This window comes from Cardiocondyla obscurior, linkage group LG10 (assembly GCF_019399895.1).
Source record: "Cardiocondyla obscurior isolate alpha-2009 linkage group LG10, Cobs3.1, whole genome shotgun sequence".
NCBI lineage: Eukaryota > Metazoa > Arthropoda > Insecta > Hymenoptera > Formicidae > Cardiocondyla > Cardiocondyla obscurior.
Window position 1 is genome coordinate 3,128,147 of NC_091873.1, and position 18,528 is coordinate 3,146,674.

An 18,528-nucleotide genomic window follows, 5' to 3' on the forward strand; every position below is an offset into this window, starting at 1 on the left:
TATTCAATATTTCCATTGCGGCAGAAGGCGAAACGTTAAAATCTGTCGACGATCTTCCGCATTGATTGATAATCCCCCGTTCGTAACAAGTTATGCAATTTATCGGCGAGTTACGCTGAATTTATCCTCGCGTTTTACGTTTGCAAATTAATTTGCGCGTTCGGGGGCGCCAATAATGCGAAATATTTGCAAAACCGAGTATCATTATCGAGTATTCCAAACATCCTCGAGCACGAGGGGGCTCCCTTTAATCGACGTCGCCGAAACGTTGTTATCAGGGGACGTAAAACTGCCTACCAACATGAGACAAAGAGTCGCCAACGGCACGCTGTTCATCGATACAGTGCAGCGCAGCGCCGACGAAGGCACGTATACATGCACTGCCAGAAACAAACATAATTTCACGTCGCACCGCTCGGTCGAAGTACGTGTTCTAGGTAAGTAAACGTAGCCGACAGTTTCCGCATAATTTCCCGCAGTATTGAGCACCGGAATTTAAAGCGTTCGTAAAATTAGCATTCGAAAATGAAGAGATCGCTTTAGGTGCGCGCTCCCGCGAAATGAAACGACGGTGGTCTCTTTACTTTTCAAAGTGCGGAAAGAGGAATCTCGCGTTCACGAGATAATAATTTCCTGCGACAACACGTTTAATGCGATGCGTTTAATTAACGCAGTTTTTATACAGCGCGACAACTCCATTGCCATGCGACGTTAAAATGTGCAACATTCACTTTTCTCAAGGTTTGCGGTTTATTTTAAATTAGGACTAACGGCAAAAAGCTCGCGTAAGCCGCGGATGAAGATTCGGCAAAAAGTTCCGCATATGATCCGCCCTTTTTGCAATTTGCACCCTCCCTTCCCTCCCGCGATATCACAGCGCAATTATGGATATCACGGGCGCACGTTAATATGCATTCTCCCTTTGTCGAACGTATTAACTATCTATTGCCCGCCGCCCCTTCCGACTGTATTAATTGCAGCCCGTTTATACACGCAACATGCGCGGCATGCAGCGTTTGATGCGCGTCGTCGAATTTATCTTTACATAATGTTTCTATTAGGTTCATCAAGCAAACTCTATGCGTTGTTTGACGTTGGGCAGGATTAATTAGTGCGGGACAACATCGACCCGAGTCCTTCGGTTTATCGCATTGCGCATCGTCCCACGGAATACATGGTGCTTTTCGCACGAAGATCCCATCGATTTATTGATCGCGTACAACGCCCGCGTGTTCGCCGAAATCGAATATAGCCGCGCGCGAAAATTAGGGCGGAGGGTTTTGCATTACCGAAGGAATATTTTTCGATGGGGAGAAAAAAATACAGTATCTCTCTTCTTTTTTTTTTTTATTTTTTTTTTTACATCTGGATGATTGCGGAGGGTAACGCAGTCAAGCCTTTTCGATTCTGATTGAACATTTATTTCTACATCACCCGGCAGTTCGTGTAATCTGAAAAATATAAGAGGGGAAAAAGAGGAGAATATATTGTCTAGGTCTCTGTATCAAAATGCAAGGCACCGTGCAGTTTTCAGCTTCGTCTCGCCCTGGACTCGAAGGCCTCTTCGAAATCGAGCGGAGTCTTTCTTGAGAAGAACAATTTTATATGTATATACATTATATATATATATATCTTATTTTTTTTTTTTTTTTTTTACTGTGATATAAAAGCGCACATCGCGCATGTTTATATATACATAACGCCCCGGAAATTGCGCCGAAACGAAATTATTCTCCGTTTGTTTTCGCTCGTGATTTAACATTTAATATCAAATATTAAACGTTTCAGCAAAACGTCCGATCGGATCGCGGGCTGGGAATGAATGGAATTATAACGAACAAAATTATCGTCCGCGGCGGGAACAAAGTCGGGCGCGATGACTCGCGTGAGATTGGGGAAGGCTTTCTCTTCGCCCGCGCGATTTCCGGCGGCGTTTTTTTTCCTGCCCGCGCGCGATACGCCGCGCGTGCTGAAGACGCGCCCGGAAATGACCTTATGCACAGAGCACAGCACCTCACTGCATCGCTCAAGCATTCCTCCTTTGCACGCGCTCGCCTAACTGCTCTGTTCTATTCCACCAGTATTTTTATGTACTCGCGTGCGCGCACGTACATAAAAATCCAGCTGCCACGTACGTACGTGTCGTACATCAGACGGACGTACTGCGTGCAGATGTTGCACGGGGTATTACCGCAAACCGTCTTTCGATCGTAATGTCCTTCCGCCGAACATTTCTGCGGAGGAGGGACCGACTTCTTCTACATCTCGTTCCGCTTTCCAGACGAAAGCCGCACAGCCGCGCATTGAGCTCGTAATACCCCGTGACGCGCGAAAGTGTACAGATAATAAATTATAAGCGTCGAGCGATAATTCTCCAGCGGTGACCACGGGACCCAGTCAGTCCCGCCGGCGGTAAAACATTAACGCAAACGGCGGGTATTTCCTTTCAAAGCTTCCGCGCGCGATCTCTCGAATATTTTCCATTAAACGCGCTCGTTCGGCGCGCGGTACGCGAAGTTCGCCTCGCTCTAAATGCAAAGTTTACTGCGGAGATTGCACCGGCGGGGCTGAGTATCCTGTCGAAAATCACCGGAGCGATTACCCTCCGTTAAAATTGCACACGTTCTTTCTTTTAACCCGCTGACGATCTGTATGCATACGCGCCCGTGCATCTCGCCTCGCGATACCGCATACGTTCGCTCGTTATTTGCTCCCGAGGAACGGCCGCTTATCGGGACAAAAATTCGCGACGGATAATGAATTGACGGCTCGAAGTCAGAGTCACGCGGGTTTAGCAATCACCTGGAATCCGATGGAATCCGCGACCGACGGTATTTTCTCGCTTTAGCGCCGGCTGACGCGCGCAAGTCTTGATTCCCGTCAAGACGAAGCCGGTGCCGCTCGGAGAGGAGATCGATTAATCTCGCTCGCGTCGAATCCCGCCGCCGGTTTCTGACGTATGCCGTATCGGACGCGAAGCCACTCTCCTTGCCCCGATCCGCGGCGCGTTACCGCCGGATCGCGCCGCTCTGAAAAATTGCTTTCCGCTGGAAGGCGCGGTCTGGCGGAGGGCGCGTAGCGGAGCGACGATTACGACCGTTTTATCCCGGTCGCTCTTTATCCCCACGACCGACCAGATCACCCCCGTTCCCTTCCGTTCCGTGATGACACCCCCGACATGAATATCGTGATTCTCTAGATCTAAACTGCTTTGATGGAATGCCACCTTGTCTGTATTGTTCTTTCAGTGCCACCTAAAATCACGCCTTTCAGTTTTGCTCGCGATTTAAACGTAGGGGACCGTACTAGCGTACAGTGCGTAGTCGTGACCGGCGACCTACCACTGACATTCACGTGGCTCAAAGATAACGTCCCGATAGAGACGGTCAGGACGTTGCCGTCGTCGCAGGATGCGCCGTCGGGCAGCCGCGGTCGGTCGCCGGCCGGTCCTGGGATGGACCCGATTAACGTGGGCCCCAAGCTAAGGGGCCCTGCCACCATGACCGCCTCCGGCTCCGGGCATGACGAAGCGTCCTCCTCGTCCCAGAGAAAGAGCATTACCATCGGGATACATGACGCTTTTACCAGCGCCCTGAGCATTAGCACGATCGCACCCGCGCACAATGGCACGTACACCTGTCGCGTGACCAATGGCGCTGCAACCGTCGCTCATTCTGCACTCCTTCACGTCAACGGTAAACGCACACCGTTGGTGTCATTCTACACCCCGTGTTCCGGAATACTCATCTCGGTACTCCCGCTTCTCGTCTCTGTATTTCTTTTCTCCGTCTTCTTCTTTATCACGCTCCGCGATCGCGATCGAAAAATGAGAGAGACTAACGCCTTTTCCGCCAAATACAACGACATCGTATTTCGGAACACGGAGCACCCGGCCGGCGCTCATCGGGATGCCAACGGCGACGCGCCGAGGGACGCGGACGGATTCGCGCCACGTCTTGTGGAATAAGATCGCGTCGACGACGAGAGCGGATTATCATTGAGATTCGCGAGCGGATGCGCCACTCGTGATAGGACCGGACTGGCAATTTTCCAGTTCGTTGGCCGGTACGCCGATGGAAAGTAACTGATTGATCGGGCACGTAGGGAAACACCGGTGCCCCGCCGGCCATCGTTTGTGCCCTCCCCGACGTTCCCGCGCCGCGACGATCGATCAATCAGCGCGTCCGACCCCACGCGATGCGTACCGTAATCAATTTTGTTTCACCTCAAGGAAAAAAGGAAGCGTCCGGTAACGCCAACGGTAAATCGCCGATAGCCTTCTGGGCGCAATTTCGCGAGATGGAACATGGGGATTATTTTTCGCCGCGGTCGTGTCGTCCGTTCGTTACATCGCCGCGCGGGGAAACCTCGCCGTTGTTCGTCGACCGTTCGAGCGCCGGGCCGCGTCTCGGTCCGTCGATGATCTCCGATCGCCATTCCCCGAGATTTGAGATCGTCCGACCGTTTTCTGCTACACGCCAATCCAAACTGCACGCATACCGACGCGCCGAATCGGCCGATATCTGCAGAGGTGTTCGAAAAAGAATCTACAGAAACAGAAAAAAAAAAGGTAATAAAAAAAAAAAAAAAAAAAAAAAAAATAGCAAACAATGGAGTCTCTCTTGGCGTGCTAGTCACAATCACCGATTCGGCGCGGCGCCAGCTTTTCCTGAGATTACTTTCGATTTTGAAATTGTTCTCTCTTTCTTTCATTCTCTCTCGTCCTGCACGCAGTTCTCTTTGCACGCCCATCTGCACGCTTTGATCGAGTTTTCCTGCAACCACTATCGGATACCTATGTGTATTATGTGTACTGTATACAATCTTGGCAATGTCTTTGGCTTCCTCTCCCTCCTCCCGTATTAGCATTACGTGTATGAGCGGCTCGGAGCACTTGTTCAACCTACAATAGTTCCGTGAATTTTTTTTTGTCTCTCGCGAAAATCCAGCTTCAACGTAGAAAGCGTTGAATTTAGAGGAAAAACGATAATCTGAAAACGTTTTCCGCGCGTATGAAAACGTAAATGAGAATTTATTGAGAGGTTGGACACCTATGGCATTTAGCTGCTTGTATATTTATTACGGTATCTACTTCTTAGACACAGCACTGTGACATCGAGAAATTGTGAAAGAGGCGGGAGCCCATATGCGAGAAGGAGCGCGAGGGGATTCTCCTCCGGCGAGATATCTCGATGTCGCAGCGAGACCGTTATTAAAGTTATCGTACTGGTTTTTTCTATTCGCACAGGTGTATATGCATCGTCCAGCATTGGTATTCAAGAGACACGAGTAATGTTTTGACTGAATATTACATTTGCCTATTTCTCCTAGTACTCTACACGTATATATACACATGGAAATCGCTGTTAGCGACCATTCTGCGATATACATCCCGTAGGAGATTCGTATTTTATACGCTCTGTATTCTTTTTACGAATGACTCATCGTACTCTGTTACTCATTACTGTGTTGTATGGTTTTGGGCGTTTTAATGAAGACATCGTCTTTTTATTAATGTAGCAAACAGTTTTATGATAATGTGTTTAAGCTCGAGGTATAACGTATATACTTTGTGTAACGTCATTTTCATCATCACTATATTGTTACGATATGATTATGAAGACCGTAGTGATGTTTGTGGGCGCCCGACGCGAGAGATCTCCGGAAGTTCGCCTGCATGAACTTTTGTCAAGAAAAGAAAGGAACGAAGTGCCGTTTGGAATCAAACCGCGAGCTAGCTGCGTCGTTTCGCGACGTCTGCACACCCGGAGATCTCTCGCGAGCCTTAGATCTTGTTTCACATTTGAAAGTTTATCTATCGGTAGGGTTTGGTAAGTAAGTCTGCGATACGCAAACGGGATAAAGAAAAAAAATTAATAAATAAAAAAATAAAAAATTAAAAAAAAAAATAAATAGGAAAAATAGAGGAAGGATATATCTTCGAATGAGAAAAGTGCAGGTGTCTCATGCCGGATGAGCGGTCGCTATGGCGCATCTCGCCAGGCCGGATCGAGCACGAACACGCGTCGCGAGAATCCATTTCCGACAGGAGGAGTGCGGCAGGTGCTTCTCAAGTTTTCGCGCACGAAGCAACGCACTAATGTGCCTCCGCCCCGCGCGCGTAAGGGGGTGGCGCGGGTCGGGATTATTTCTAACTTCGCCGGTCTCCTCATAAAGACACATTGGTCGACATTAACAGTTATGCTCGCTCGTAAATGTTCATTTCCCAAGCTACACCGTCGGGCCGCGTTATACTCTCGCCGGGCGCGTTACGTACGTACATACGTAACGCCGCCCAATATTTATGGCCACGCCACAATTTTCCGCGGATTCTGCCAGCACGCACGCGGCGTGCGAGGAGCCGCCGGCCACCTGTCCCTCCCACGCGAAGGGGGGAAAAAATCACGGGGCGAAATGGACCGGAATAAATGGAGGCGAGTTTATCGAGCCCTCGCGATGTCACCGCTCAGAACTCTCCCGCGCCATTATCGCGGCTCACCGTCGCCGAGCGGCTGGAAGAACGAACCAGCGCGACAATGCGCGACTTGAACGTCGAGACCCTCGTCTAATTAATTTGCCCCGCGACCCGTTAATCAGGTAAAATATTAGTCGCCGACAAGTAAGGGAGGATGATTTACCGTTACGTACGGTTAATTAAAAATTGCATGTACCCGACGATTTTTCCGACGCAGGCGCGAGTCAATTGTGCACGAGACGCGGTCGGGAAAATGCAAAGTCGTTGCGATCCGACGCCTAAGGCGCGGTGAAACGTCAGCGCGAGACCGCGCAGGTGGTGCATACTCTCCATTATCATGTCACAACGTAACGTTTATAGTTCCGCCGCGGATCTCGCCATTTTTTTTCGGAGACGGTGTGATGGAGGGACAGCGGACACAGCTTATGTGTACGACGAGCCAGGGCGACCAGCCGTTCAACATCACGTGGTTGATGGACGAGAAACCGATTCAGGTCAGACCGAACGACGGTGGTACATCGGTGTCGTCGGTCCAGACCGCCGCCGCCGCTACCGTCGAGGCCAGCAACGGCATACAGATAAGCGACTATCCGCCGTTTTCCAGCATCCTGACGATAAATAGCGTCAGCGCTAGTCACAGCGGCAACTACACGTGCCAGATCAGCAACGTCGCTGGCCTGGCCGAGCACTCGACCAGCCTCTCAGTCGCTGGTTGGTGTCCCGAGAAAAACTGACGTAGTCGTAAGAAACTGTGTACATAAAGCGTCCCACGACTAAGAGCCTTCCTCTTTTTCACTATCTCCCCTATCTTTTTCTCTATTTTTCTGTTTATCTCTCAATCTATCTACCTGTCTATCTCCTTATCTCTCTTTCTCTCTTCTCTTGCTCTTTTTTTCCTTTTTCTTTTCCTCTTTTTTTTTCTCTCGCACCACTGTCCTTTTTCTCATGTATAGGTACGTGTACATGTTAATGTGTACGCATATGTATACCGGACAGGTATGCAGTTTGCGTTACAGCGCAGATTTTGAAGAAACGTCGAACAAGATTCGGTTTTCTTTTTTTTTCTTTTTTTTTTTTCCTCGTGTAATCCGCTTCCGTGTTCCGGGTCACTCGGACGACTTTTCCGAGCCGTTGATGACGTCCCTTGAGAAGGGACGTACGATACGAGTCTCTATTCGCCGGATCGTAATCTTATACGCCAGTGTCTGATTCCGCCAATTTGAGATACCACTCTCCGTTTCTGAAAGTTTCTTCTGTAATGGCGCGGATAAATCTTAAAAATTTATTTTATTGCTAAAGTAAAGTTTATTATCGGAAAGTTTATAAAAATTAAATCATTGGAAACTACGTGTATAAATATATAGGGATTTGTGGTGAAAATCAATCTTTAAAAAATAATTAACGTTTAAACATTCAAGCAGACTAGTTTGATATCGCGAATATAGACATTAAGAGAATAGATATATTTCGGGCAATTGTTTGTATTTTATGTAACGCGACAGAAATTTTATTTTGGTAACAAAATGTCGAATATATATATATATATATATATATATATATATATATATATATATTTTTTTTTTTTTTTTTATTAAAATTACTTCGTTGCCTGTTTTAGGAAAAATTTATGTACAGCAAAGAGAACCAAATATTAGTTTAATTCAAAGTTATCAGATTTAGCCATTTAGCTTAATTAGGAGAATCGATTAAAAAGAAAAATCCGCCACGGATCTTTGTTTAAAATAGTTTTGAGGATTAATTGTTAATGGGTTTCGCCGGATTTAGTTCCTAGTGGTTTCCCAGTCATTGGCGGGCCAATGTTTTATTCATACCCATCCATTTCGATTCGAGTTCTCTAGAATATCAAAAGATTCGTACATGTACTACTTCACATATTACCCGATACGTAGTAATGGCGTTCGATCCTATAATGCGTATAAAATACGGGATCGTTAGGCTTTCAGCATCTAAGTGCCACTAAAGATTTTCCCGGCGAATGTCGCGCGGCAAAGGAATTTCTTCAAAGCGAAATACGACCTCTTAAACACGAGTAAAGTTATACGCGCGTAACAAATTGGACAACGAATGTGCAAAGCCGCGGGTTTTGCAAAAGTAAACGTCAAAGGAGCTAAACAACAATGGCAATTAGATATTCGTGTTCATAAAGCGGAAAAGAATGAGAGTTTAACGGTTACCGGTTTGCGTCTCGAATTGACGTCGCGATTCGCGAGCTACTCCGCAAATGCGAAAGGCGAAAGGTAATAAGCGTGACGAGGAAAGATCGTAAATAATATGACGTGGCTACGATACGAATCTCGTGCAATCAAATTTCTCGATCCATTGTGCTCGCATATTCTTTAAGAGCGCAGCAGTTACATTATAGGCTGCATGCCAGACTTTTGTAATATTTGCCAAATGGAATGCTTGCTACGTACTTTTGAGCCCGCTTTGTGCTCATCGTGCAACTCACGAGCGAGTACGGTGCGCTTTTCAGTTTCGCGGTGCTGCCTTTACCGGCGAGAGCCCGCTCTTTACCTTACGATCGTCATATACGTGGGTATATCCGTTTCAATACGATCTTTCGTGCACTGATATCTTTCGCATTATTTCTATTCGGTCGCGTTACGTGCACCCTATGCAATTTATGTATGGATACATTCGCTTGTATCCGGTTGTATTCCTTCCATTTCGCCGTACTAATATCTGTATCGCGTATATCTGGCCGTACTATTTGCGCGGCCGTACAAGCGCATCTATTACTACTCACGCTGGGATGTATTTTAAATATCTGGTCGTACTACTTATCCTTATCCCCGCTTTTTAAAGCGTCGAGGTCGGAGGAAATAATTCGGCGAAAATACCCATTAACTGTCCTCATTAATCGCAGAGACGTTTTCGTTATTTTTTTTTTTTTCTTTTTTTTCCCCTCCTCCCAAGCGCATAGAAACGAGATTGGAACGGCAAAGAAAGAAAGGTCGACGTGTCTGAAATCACAGTCGTGCTATCGAGAGCAATACCTGGCATGGTGCCGCCATATCCCGGTTTCTTTCATTTATCTTCGAGGATAGCTTCGATAGAAGTTTCATTTGCCGCTGGAAATGGAGGCTCACGCAAGCGAGGAACGCTTCGACAGATGACACGGAAATCGCGCGGACGACAAACGTATCGCCGACTTTACTTGTTTGCATGCTCGTCAGCGGGAGATAATTAGATTTGATTTTCACGAGGCCGTTATCTAGAAGCGAAGCCGGGTTTTATTTGCGAATTTTAACGAGGCTGACGTGTCTCCGAATAGCCAAGTAATTCAACAGTGACACGCACCGGCCGTGTTCCAGTGTCCGTTGATCTGGTGTCCCGGTAAGGCCCAATATCAAATGTATTGATTCTTAATATCGTTCCCTGTACTCCGTACGTTCTCCACAAGCAGCAGCGTCGCTGAGACGGATCGATGTAGACCTCGAAATTGAGATATTTCGGTCTCGAGCGTAGAGCTGTTACCAAGGTGTACTCGGAGATTCTCTCTCTTTCTTTTTTTATAATTTAAAAAAAAAAAAATTTTCTTTTTTTTTAAGAACGTTTACCGCGAATGTACTAGGTAGAGTATCGTAGCGAGTTGGTATTCGAGACGTTGTGCTAATGTGATGCAACAATTGTCTATGACACGGGTGTGCATAAGCATGCAATTCGCGTAGTTAACCTGTTTCTGATTACAATTTCCTCCGTCTTCCCCCCTTTTTTTTTCTGCGAGACCGACTTGGAATGACGATGGAAGAATGTAAAAGTGATACTCCTCCTTACTTACGTGTCTTTCTATTCTCGTATTATTACGGCATATTGCCACGGTATCGTTTGCGTTTGTCGTTGTCTGAAAGCATTTAACATTACATCCGTCTTTACAGCTCTGTTAACTTGGAATGGTGCTTGCGTTGTTACGTTCCTTATGATAATGACCGACTTTGCATTTTTGCATGACATTACGTTTCATATACTCGTACTATATTATGTGTATTATATTTTCTCGACATATATTTATATAGTTCAATTTGTACTCTCATGTATTTTAGACGGACAGTTTTTCTTTCGTTGGAACATCCCCGTTCCTCCCATTTATATTTTCTCTCCACACATTCTGTAATTTATTGAGATTATTTAATTAGAGAATCTTCTACTTCTTTTTTTTTTTTCTTTCTTTTTTTTCTTTTTTTCTTTTCAGTAGATTTAACACTCCACTTTTCTCTCTATCAAAAAGCCGCATGCCGTTCTTTATTTTTCATCTCCTTGATAATTCTGAATTATTATTTCTTTTATATATATATTTAACATTGCTTGAATTCGTAATGAGATTAAATGTAGTTAATTGCGGAAGGAAAACCATTCTCGTTTATTTTTACATAACATATACATAACATCGTCAATTCAAGTAATTTAGTCGTAGCCGTAATGAATTCCGTAGAATAACAGTATTACAATTTTCAGCAAATGTTTCAGCGTGTAAGTATGTATAACTTAGTTGAAGAGAAAAAAAAAGAAAAAAGAAAAAAAAAACAAAAAAAGAAAGAAAGAAGTGCATGCATTTTACATGATTATTAACACATTAGGAAAACATTAATTTTACTCATTGCCGTCGGTATTCGTCACCGTTTATACCACAGTAAAATATCGATCCGATATTTGAATACATACGGGATGACTGTTCAAATAAATAACCTGTCATATCACATATATATTTTTAGACTGAACTGATAAAAGATAAAATCGTGACGCGGCTGTGAAATGAAAATCGATACCATTTGACGGTTTTACATGATATTATCTTTAGGAAATAACGAGATAACGCGGAATAAATCGCGTATTAATCTCAATATTCTGCAAATTAAATTAAAAGGAATTTATAATAAATTTGTAATGTAGCAACGGATCGCACGTTGTCGCGGGCGCCGTTCTTGCTTTTAGCCGGTCGCACGAGAGTCTCTGCAACACGAGCGTGCACTTCGCGTTGCGAACACCCTCGTGCTCGTTGCCGAACTAACTGGGGTCGTGTTTTTAAATTTTACTGCACCGCTGCGAATTCCAGAGAGATACGAGATGAACGGTGACGGAAACTAGGAGGCATCGAGTAAAATTCAGGCGGATACGAATTCGAGCGACTGAAAGATTCTAAGCCAATCGGTTCGTATTTTTAGTACCACCGAGGTGGACCGTGGAACCTATCGACCAGAACGCGGTTGTAGGTCACGGCGTCTCCATCGCCTGTCAGGCCGAAGGATTCCCCATTCCGACTGTGACTTGGAAGCAATCTATCGGTAAGTCACGACTCCTTAAAGCTAGGATCCCGAAGGTGGCTCTCTCCCTCTCCCTCCCCCTCCCCTTTCGTTCTCCTATCCCGGTGGCGTTACGAGAGATGTATTACGTCCTCAGACGTGGCGCGAGAAACGAGAACGTTCATTCGCACCTGATATCTCTAAATGTAAAACGGATATTCTTAATGGATCGGCCACTTTTTAGGGTTTTTAATTCGTGCCGGATAGCGATCGAGTAATTGATCTCGCAATTCGTCGCTCCTTAATGAACATCGTAATGGACACGAGTCGAATATTCGAGCGCGAGGTTTATTTTTAACGCACACTGAAAACTCACATTTCGAGTGACGTATTGACATCGATTATTTATTCCCAATCGACTTTAGTGCGAAGTATGACGTGGCTATTATTACATTTTCTAATAATCCCCTCCTGTCGATTAAGCGAGAACTTTGTTCGCGCGGGTATTACGTAATTTTCATTTAAGTTACGACCGGCGGAGCCCGCCGACGACGTCGGGGGGAGTGAAAAAAAAAGGATCGGCGCTGGAAACAGTAATCAATCACGAATCTCGCTGAATCGCCGGTCGTCTCCGCAAGCGGATCTCCAGTCAGAAATAAGCCGTATCCATGGATAGAGCCCGTGTAATTAATTTCGTCTATTCGCGCGCACTCGATACGCCGTATTTTCACGATCTTCCCTACCATCTTCGCCATTCTTCTTCCGGCAATTGCAACCCGGCACGGTGATACATCTCTCGCCGTTCAGCCTGATTGTACTCTCGAAAGCCAATTGTTCCTCGTCGCCGATTACGTCAGATCGTAAGAAGAAGTATCTCGCGGCGCGACCCGTCTACGTTACGGCATCGAGCACCGTAATATTTTTAACTAATATTAATTAATCGCGGTAAACGTACGTTTGTCCGCGATATGCTTTCAGCCGGTTGTGTAATCGTATTACACGCGCGTTTGCACAGCAGGTTGTACGTTCTGATAAATTTTAAGCGTTCTCGTTACTCAAATATTAATCCGCAAAAGTTCTCCCCGCCGTCCGAACGGGTATTTCAAAGTTGCTTGGCGAAAATAAAAAAGCAGATACCGCGCGTTTATGCATTTTCATCATTTGCCGACGTATCGGAAAGGTTGTCGGGAGGCCATCGATCTGCTCGTCGAGCGATGCGCGGCATGCAGAAAACGGCGTCAAACGTGGAATAAAAACGAAAAAGGGAAAAAAGAGGGAAAAAAAAAACAAGAAGACGAAGCCGCGCCGCGGGAAGACACTCCGTCACAATTCGCATCGGGCGCAGATAAAGGTAAAGCGGCACGTCGCCGTTTTATTAAAATCTGTAATGCCGTAACGACTCGTCGCGAGACCGAGTGGCCGGCGCGAAACGTAATTTACGTCGGTCAGGAATGCAAGATAACTGCCGCGAGTCCCCTGATAAGATGTAATCCCTTTAGGAGAATTCCTGCGAAAAGGCTGATTACTCAAAAGCGACTCTCGACTCGAAATGTTTGGTTTAACCTTGCGATGGGAAAGTCTAGCGAAGTAAATCTCCGGCCGTTTGAAGTTACGACGTCGGTACATACTTTGATACATCTTCCGCCTCCGTTCCGTTCGTTTATTTATGAAAAGATAGAATAAGCGAATAAAGTCGGCAGCGTCGAATGGCGTTCTCGAGACATGCGCCCCTCGCATTTAGCTTCTGACACGTTACGCTTCAAAATCATTTGGACATTCATGTATTCAAAGAACGCGTCTTGGGAAACGTGTCCCGCGTGCTTCGGGAAAACTCCTTCCCCGTCGTCATTTCGCGGCGTTTAAGCTCGCATCGAGACAGAATGTTTTGTAATGGGGCGTAAACAAGGTGATACCTTCACGCCGCGTACCTGAGAAATAATTTTTCCTCCGGCGCAAACTTATCGTTATTTTTTCGCAGTTTATAAAGTTTCTGAAATTAAATATCTCGGTAGCTGAGTGTGCCTTCGAGTCAAAACGCTGTTGGAGCAAAGTTTACTCTGGAATTACGCGAAGAATAAGACTTTGTTATCCAACGCACATCCCCTCTTCTCCCCCGAAACGTCCGGTTTTTCACCCTTCTTGTTTTACTTCTCAACAAGTCCCGGGGAGTATCGGCGATAAAATGTAAACGAGTTTCACGGCGAGTTTTAATTTGCATCCTTCTTAATTTCCGCGCGATCCGAGGTGAATGCCGATAAGGGCGTTCGCGAAACGTAGAGGGATGATTTACCGGCGACGTGTCTATTATGCAGAGAGAGTAAAGGGTGTATTCTTGCGCGTCTAGGTGAAACCCCGGGTGAGTACAGAGAGCTCGGATACGGCACGGAGGGCGCCGGGGTGGCCAGAAACGGATCTCTGGTGATCCCACGGGTATCGCGGGATCACGCCGGATTCTATCTATGCCAGGCAAGCAACGGCATCGGGCCCGGCCTCAGCAAGCTCATTCGACTAACGGTCCATGGTAAAATATTCACGCAACTTGCAGTTACCGTCGTAGTCGGGATCCCGGGATCCAGGTGTCCCGAGCGGTATTCAGAATCCGGTGGAGAGTCGCGGATCATCCCGTGGTGATCGATGCCGGGTCGATTCTCTCGGCGGCGACATTGCGGGAAAGGTGTAAAAATTTTTTTTTCTTTTTTTTCCAGAGATTACTGTTTCGCGGACGATGTCAAAAATGATCCCTCTCACCCTTTCGAAAATTATCTTTGGGGATTTTAATAGAGAGGCCGGCAGGAATTTAATTTGTTATTACGCGATATTCATACGCAGGCGGCGATATGTAATGCAACAGTCATGAATTTAATAAATTTGTTAATTTGAATTTGCACACGCACGCACACCCGCTTGCGCGGGGGCGAGTCCGCGCGAACACACAGACGTGTCCGCCGGAAATTCAATAGCATTACTACAATATTCGTCACCGGATAATTGCTTCGCATCACTGCATGAAATCCCCTCTGTGAGAGGGATACACACGTGCGTACAAACACGCGCGCTTATTCGGAATAGCATCATCATGCGTCGATAATTGATCTTTTTTTTTTTTTTTTTTTTTTACTCGGCCTCGAAATAAACGCGTATTCAACAAAGTGCCGTAGATTGGCCGTGCGATTTCGACGCAAACAAAATTGAATTGCTCGTTTATAATTACAAAAAGGGACATTCGCGAGTTATGGCGAAAATTGGTTTTATTGTCTTGCCTTTTATTTGGCGCTCATTGTCAGCGCCGTGAGCGCCGGGTAAACTGTTCTGATGAAAAATTTTCACTACAGCCGGCCCCCAGGTGACAGTGAGGACGAGGCAGGAATCAGTGCGACGAGGGGAGAGCGTAATATTGCGCTGCGAAGCCGAGGGAGACGCGCCTCTTGATCTTAGCTGGCGTGTTCGTGACAGCAAGATCGATCCTAATTACGACGTTAGGTTCGTATCGGAATTAATTATGCGTCTTTCGCGTGAAAGCACGCGGGCTTGATATGCGCACATCGTTTGACGCACATTCCATTATTTTGACGGTACATTGTCTTCATGCATTAATTCAACGAAACGCGCGGAGGAAGGAAAAACAATCTAAACTCGCGACCTAGGAACCCTTTAAACGCGATAATTTATATCCGACAATTGTGCACGTTTAGAATTCTATTTTGTACATTAAAACGAATAATGCTCGCAAAACTGGACCGAGCGCAGTGTATAAGTGGCTGGCGGCTACTTTGGACGAACGAACTTCGTGTAAAATTATCCGCGATGTTTGTAAGATAAATCCCTCAGATATCACAATTATGTTTGAAATTATTAAACTTATTTTTAGATAATTTAGATAATCAACTTGATCCTGAAATACGCGAGATTAATTTACGTACATATAAAGAAATAAAAAAAAAAAAAAAAAAAAGATCGCCGCTGTAAATTATTGTTTTTGTTGTACATTCGATGTGAAAATAGCCAAACTTCGCTAGTATAACCAATTATTTGATATTACCTCAAAACCTGTTTTGTTAGTAACGGGAAAATTGTACCGGGCAAATTTGTTTGTGGAGGCATTCACGGACTCGTTAATTGACTACTGTGGCAAAGTAGTCTATTCCTGGGAAACGCCCTTTGTTATTTTAACAATTTTAACGGCGAAATAAAAATTAGTTTAATCATTATTTCGACGAAATAATGCATAAAGAGATAAATAAAGGGAGAATAAGTTTTATTTAACGTGGCAAACAGTTGTCTACTTGAAACTCATCCTAAGCGTGTGGATCAGCGGAAATGTTTAACATAAATGTTTAACATTAAATGTTTAACGTAAACCAGAAAAAAAAAAATACCAAGCCTCTCGGCCCCGATCACCGCACGTATCGATTAATCGTGACCGCCTCTCTCGGTTTCAGGTACGCGGTGGACAATACGGCGGACGCGTCCGGACGCGTCACCACCGAGCTGCGGATCATGCAGGCGAGCCACATGGACCGCGGGGACTACGTCTGCGTCGCCGCGAATGCGTACGGTCGTGACAAGGCGACCATCCATCTGCTGGTGCAAGAGCCGCCCGATTTCCCACGCAATCTGCACGTAGCCGAGCAGAGCAGCCGGTCGATCCTGCTGGCCTGGTCTTCGCCAGCGACCGATCGGGACGCGAGCCACGTCAGCTCGCCCATCACCAACTACATTGTGCAGTACAAGGAAGCCCAAGGTACACACTATCCTTCCGTTGCTCGCTCGCCTTTTTTCGGTATATGCGCGCGGGCCCTACCTTGCTATCGACCGAAAGCCGAGAGCATCTCGTTATAGATCGCGCGCGGCCAACGACACCCATTAGCGATTCCTCGGCGCATTGACCGTCACATCATTTATGTCATAAATCACAAGCTCGGCTACAGTTCGCGGCGCGGTTTCTAAAAATGAATTTTCGTGCCGGCACCTGTATTCCACCGGTTAAACGACCGTTTTCCCCGTCAAAGTGACGGGGATTTGGGGTAGATTGATACGGTCTTAAGAAATATAAAAGAGCTCATAATGCCGACTTTGATAAAAATAATGGAGGTGCCTTAAAGTTTCAAACGGGTATGAAAATGTTAATGTGAATTTTCTCAAACTTACGACTCGACAGTTACGACTTAGCGTTACTTCGAAGGACGTTGGGTAATAATGAATAAAGAAATATTGCACTTCTTTGGAATTACTAGCGCGCGTCTGCGTCGATAGCACTTCCCACTCTTACTTAGTTTACGCCGCAGATTTATATATTTTAGAAGTGAATATAAACGCGAATCAGGTGGAAAATAAAATTACCTCGCGAAAATTGCGTGAGGAAACGCTCGCCTTTAGACGATGTGGCGGTGAATGCGGCGAAATCGAGAAATCTCTCCACGCTAGCAAATTTCGGAATTACAAAAAAAAAAAAAAGAAAAAATAATATTAAAATTTTTTTTTAATTTGTGTACCATGATCTGGCCTGCGATCAATAGTTAAGTGTAGATGCGCGTAAATATGGCAGAGATTAAAAATTGTTTGTTTAATTTTCTATTTACTGTTGGCGTACGCGATTAATCCCAACGGCTGGTGTAAATATCGCGTTATAGCGTTGCATATTGGTGAAAATAACACCAGATTTTTTTATGCTTGTTCGGGCGATAGCTCGAAAAAAGACAGAGAGAGGAGCAGGAGAAGAGAGAAAAAACAAAGAGAAAGAGAGAGAAAGGGGAGAAAATATCGATGTACGGTGTACGGTTTATTGCGCTCCATTACATTCTCAATTCATCGTCATTATACGTATACGCGTACGTATGTGCTCACAGTGCGCTTGGCATTTCTATCATTCGCCGCGGAATATCATATGACATTCGAGTTAACACTACGATGTCTTCGGCGAAAGTGTTTATTCGCGTTCGCGAGTAACTCCGTAATTTCTGTCACCGGTACAAGGGAGGATCATTGATCATTTACCTCACAATTGCTGCCCCACATCCTTTGCTATATTCGATCAGTATTTCAGGCGCTATGTTTATTTCGGACGTATTTGACTTTCATCTACCCGTTCCTCCTGTTCCATGAACCGGCCCCGTCGACGGCGAAACAAACGCAACGTTTGGAACGCTCGAAATTCTATCAACGCGAATAGCATAATGTGCGTCTCATTAGTAAATAATAACGCAATCGCGAAATGTGTATCTACGGCGAGTAGTCTATAATGAAATATTTAGTTGTTTCATTTCTGCGTCAGCCGAAGCGGTGCTTTCGAAAGAGAACAATCTGGCCCATCGAGTATTTTCCCTTAATTAAATTCGCGCAGCTAGGTTTTATTTTATTTTTATTTTATTTTATTTTATTTGCGCGGAAAAATGTTTTTCGGCGGGCGTTTCAAGTTAAATTAAGAACGCGTTAAGCAGGACCACTCAAAATTGGGGCCAACTTAAATACCATCTTGCTCGAGAGTTTATTGCTAAGTAAATTTTATTAAAACGTTCCATTTTGCGGAGCTAGCTCCGGCAAAAGCAAACTGTTTTCTCCCCCGTTTTGCAACGTCGCTCCAAGATGCACACGTGCAACGTAACGTGCAGTCTGTCGCATGAGCTGCGGCTGTCAAGAGCAATGGTAATTACATCGCTATGTCTCTTGTAAATTTACGTCGAGTTGATTCTACATAATAGCGCCCGCGATTCGCGCACCCATGTAATACGCGGCCGCAAAAGCAGCTCTGTTCTTTGACGTTCACTTCCGCGCGTTTGCGCGCGAGGAAACACG

At 45.5% G+C, this 18,528-nt stretch overlaps 1 protein-coding gene across 1 annotated transcript in view; it reads left to right on the top strand.

Moving 5' to 3' along the window:
- LOC139106041 (cell adhesion molecule Dscam2) overlaps window positions 1–18,528 on the top strand; it is a 75,419-nt gene that overhangs the window by 45,582 nt on the left and 11,309 nt on the right. Inside the window, exons 10-15 of the mRNA XM_070662515.1 lie at window positions 279–437; window positions 6,836–7,186; window positions 11,659–11,778; window positions 14,081–14,257; window positions 15,069–15,216; window positions 16,176–16,477. Of these exons, the coding sequence (XP_070518616.1) occupies window positions 279–437; window positions 6,836–7,186; window positions 11,659–11,778; window positions 14,081–14,257; window positions 15,069–15,216; window positions 16,176–16,477 (1,257 nt within the window). The remainder of the gene's footprint in view (window positions 1–278; window positions 438–6,835; window positions 7,187–11,658; window positions 11,779–14,080; window positions 14,258–15,068; window positions 15,217–16,175; window positions 16,478–18,528) is intronic.